Below are 4,102 nucleotides of genomic sequence, written 5' to 3'. Positions count from 1 at the left end.
AATTCTAACTAATGAAGGGTAAAATTGGAAGAACATTATAAAAGTAGTCTTGAAAATTAAACAATTAAGTTAATTTGAAAAATGAAATATGTCTCAACAATTCAATTAATTTGAAATGGAGGGAGTAACAAATAAGTACTCTTATTTAATAGTTTATTTTAGATCATAAGATTTAAAAATCTACGAAAAATCTTACACCATAGTTTAGTTGGTTGGCTACTTGAACTATCACATTGTTGCTTAAAGTTTGACTCTCCATTTTGTATTCCCCTTCCCACCCCAATTTTTTTTTAATTTTTTTTTTAAAATCTCCTCTCCTTCTTAAATTCCGTGATCAGTCAAACATGTTTTGACACTCGGACATTAATTAAGACATATAAGGCAAACTTACAAATGGTTTGCTTGGGGAAAAATGAAATTAAAGGTGCTTAGATAGAAAGAAACTTAAAAGTCAACCAATAACTAGAGTCAGCGCTAATATAATGTAACTTGTTCGGAATGGATCTTGCAATCCTCGAAAAGGAGGACGTGGGCAATTTGAATTTCAATCAACAATTTATAGAGATTATAACACTCTTGAAATCAAATATTACTATTATTACAAAAATATTTTCTTTCTTGATTATTATTTTCTTGACGCAAATTTTATGGTCAAACACTTGCGATCCTTGTAAAGGAAGACGGCGGCTATTTGGATTTTACATCTCTTTATGCTTTCGGTTTAAACAAATTCTCCTTCTAATTAATCATATTATATTCTAGTCAAATCATCTGAAATTTTCACCTTTTAGTTTTTCATTCCATTAATAGACTGATATACACAATATACAAGCATAACAAGCAATGCATCAAATCCCATTCGTGAATAATTTAACTTAATTTGGAAGATCAATAAATTGATTAGAGTAGTCAACACTATAGTTCATGAGCTAATACTATGGCAAGTTGCTTTCCGCAACCTCCCGCTCATAAAGGTAACTTCATATATACTTCCGTATCATTTGAGATACGCTATAATACCGATGTTTGTGTACGATGTGATTAATATATGAATACAGTTCAAAAAGTTGTAAACTTGTGATGTCTATGCCCACAGAAGTGATTTTTTTGCCATCCCCTGCAAGACTTCAATTAGAGATCATTAGTCTGCTTTTGTAGAATGAACTTGCATTTCCAAGGCTTGCTTTTCCAATCTTTATGGAAAAGCATTCTAGGGATGGAAGATGTTCTTTGGACAAGTATATATATAATGTCAAATGATAGCTTCTGGTAAATAAACAACAAACATCGTACCTAGTCCAAGACCAATATTGAGAAATTAAAGATGATTGGTTGCGGAAAATCTCTTAATTGTCTAGTGCTAAGAATAATAGCAGCAATATTTGTCTTCTTGATAGCAACGGTTGTGGCAATTAACGTTCCTAATCCTAATTATGCCGATGCCCTAACAAAAAGTATTCTCTTCTTCGAGGGACAAAGGTCTGGTAAATTACCCCCTAACCAGCGCATGACTTGGAGAAAAGATTCTGCTCTTCTTGATGGAGCTGACAAGGGTGTAAGTACACATAATATATGATATTCTCTCTATCTCAATCTACGCATCTTACTTTTTTTTTAGTCTGTTTAAAAAAATGTCACTTCCTATATTCAGTAGTAACTCTTTAATTCTATTAACTTGGCATGTTTAAGAAAAACGTGATTCAAATGACATGTTGGTACATTATATACATTTGATTCAGAAGTCTTTTTATTTTCTTAAACTACGATGAAGAAAGGATAATCTATCCGGTCATGCTCTTAATCTTGTTAGTACAAATACATATTACCCCAAATTTTAAAGAAACAAGGATTTTTTTAGGTGGATTTGGTAGGTGGGTACTATGATGCTGGTGACAATGTCAAGTTCCACTTTCCGATGGCTTTTACAACAACCATGTTGGCTTGGAGTGTCGAGCAGTTTAAAAATTCAATGGGACCAGACTTGCAACATGCCATGGAGGCTATCAGGTGGTCCACGGATTATTTCTTAAAGGCCACAAACATTCCCAACGTGGTTTTTGCACAAGTAGGTAACGCGGAGGGTGATCACAACTGTTGGGAAAGGCCTGAAGATATGGACACTCCTCGTACTGCTTTTGCAGTTACTGCACAAGCTCCTGGTTCTGAAGTTTCTGCTGAAATTGCTGCTGCTCTAGCTGCTGCCTCTGTGGTTTTTAAACCTACTGATCCCGCATATTCCAAATTGCTTATCAACAGAGCTGTTCAGGTAACAATATGCTACTAGCCATCAATTTTTTTGAAATATATTCACTTTACCATGACTACTAATATTTGGAAACAGAGGAAGTATTATTAATAAGACAACTAAAGTGTTCCTTTTCGGTACTACCAAACAGTTGAGGTGAAAATAATGCTATTGTTTATGCGCGAATTTCAGGTTTTTGAATTTGCAGATAAATACAGGGGATCTTACAATGATCACATAGGATCATGGGTGTGCCCATTCTATTGTGATTACAATGGATACAAAGTAAGTGTGAAGGCTTAATAATCTTCAAATTGTTTTGACATTCAGCAAGTTCTTAGTAGTCCTAATTGAACAGGATGAATTGCTTTGGGCAGCAGCGTGGCTCCTCAAAGCTACAAGAAAGCCTATGTATTGGATCTACGTTAAGCAAAACATAATAAACTTCAAATCAGACATGGAAAGCGGCTTATCAGAATTCGGATGGGATGCCAAGCATGCTGGTATCAATGTGCTTATCTCCAAGGTTTAACTAGTTAGAGCAAACTCTTATTTATTCTGCATATATAATTACTAACTCTGTCTTCGAATCAATCTAACATCTTTCACTTTTGTGGGCATTACTACAGTTTGTTCTCGATAACCCTTCAAATGCTAACCCCTTCCTTCCATACGCTGATACATTCGTCTGCAGTGTATTGCCTGAATCTCCCACCAATACAGTCAGATACACTCCAGGTATAGTTCCCCCCTCCCCTTATCTTCCACTTCAAAAGCAAAAAATGATTGTACTAATTGTTTTCAACCTCAATTCTTTTTTGCAGGTGGACTCATGTACAAATCAGGGATTTGTAATATGCAAAATCCAACAGCTCTGTCATTTCTACTCCTTACCTATGCACGCTACATGAAGAGCAGAGTCATTCGTTGTGGCAACATTGATGTAACTCAAAAGATGCTAATTCGTTTTGCAAGAAGCCAGGTATTGTAGTGTGTGTTACATATTAGAATAACAACAAAATCGTGACAAATTTGAAAAAGAAACTAAACTGATGGAGTTACATATGATATCTGCAGGTGAATTATATTCTTGGGATAAATCCAATGAACATGTCATACATGGTTGGATTTGGAACAAAATTTCCTCAAAGAATACACCATAGAGGGGCTTCATTGCCGTCTATCGATCAACATCCAGAGAAGATGGGATGTAAAGAAGGGACACCATATTTCCTCAGTGAAAATCCAAATCCCAACTTGCATATAGGAGCTGTGATTGGAGGACCTGATATCAAAGATTATATTGTTGATTCTAGACCCAATGCTGCCCAGTCAGAACCAACTACATATGTAAATGCACCACTTGTTGGCCTGTTAGCTTATTTTAAAGCACATCCCTAGTCCTGAATACTTGTGGACATATATATGTACAGATTATTGAAATTTCCTTTCTCACATTTTGTCAAAAGTGTACTTTATTGGAACTTTAGGCAGAAAGAAAGGGTAGAACTTAGAAGCATAGAGTGTCTGATAATCTTTTTGTATTTTATCTTTCACTCTTGAAACTTGTATTATTACCTGTGTGTTTCTATACAAGGGATTAAAGAAAAAATTGCATCATCTTTATGTTTTTGCTACTCTTAAGATCACCTAAAAGTTATTGGCTACATATACTTCTTACTTGGCCCTGGATCTTGCTGAATGTTTAAATCGCAAAAGCTGAGGAAATTGTAGAATAATTAATTTGCGTACAACTTTTCTACCATTCTACGTTTGTCGCACTAGATATTCTATAGCATAATCTCATATTATCAGATATCACTTAAAAGTACAAGCATGTTATTTTAATTATGAGAC

At 34.8% G+C, this 4,102-nt stretch overlaps 1 protein-coding gene across 1 annotated transcript; it reads left to right on the top strand.

Moving 5' to 3' along the window:
- The first annotated feature begins 1,324 nt into the window (after positions 1–1,324).
- Positions 1,325–3,646, top strand: LOC125828289 (endoglucanase 8-like). Its single transcript, XM_049507600.1, has 7 exons — positions 1,325–1,555; positions 1,859–2,266; positions 2,438–2,530; positions 2,604–2,771; positions 2,875–2,983; positions 3,070–3,227; positions 3,323–3,646. Exons 1-7 carry the CDS (start codon positions 1,325–1,327, stop codon positions 3,644–3,646), a joined length of 1,491 nt encoding a protein of 496 aa, XP_049363557.1.
- Positions 3,647–4,102: the final 456 nt, after the last annotated feature.

The sequence above is a fragment of the Solanum verrucosum genome, unplaced genomic scaffold (genome assembly GCF_900185275.1).
Source record: "Solanum verrucosum unplaced genomic scaffold, falcon-dt-bn FXZP01000047.1, whole genome shotgun sequence".
NCBI lineage: Eukaryota > Viridiplantae > Streptophyta > Magnoliopsida > Solanales > Solanaceae > Solanum > Solanum verrucosum.
Note: the sequence above shows the minus strand (reverse complement) of the source record. Positions and strands in the feature narration are given on the sequence as shown.

Excerpts from the sequence above, each read along its gene's own strand:
- LOC125828289 (XM_049507600.1), top strand. The coding sequence starts at position 1,325 with ATGATTGGTTGCGGAAAATCTCTTAATTGTCTAGTGCTAAGAATAATA. Across the intron at positions 1,556-1,858 it reads TTGATGGAGCTGACAAGGGT|GTGGATTTGGTAGGTGGGTA; the intron begins GTAAGTACACAT and ends GGATTTTTTTAG. Across the intron at positions 2,984-3,069 it reads TACAGTCAGATACACTCCAG|GTGGACTCATGTACAAATCA; the intron begins GTATAGTTCCCC and ends TCTTTTTTGCAG.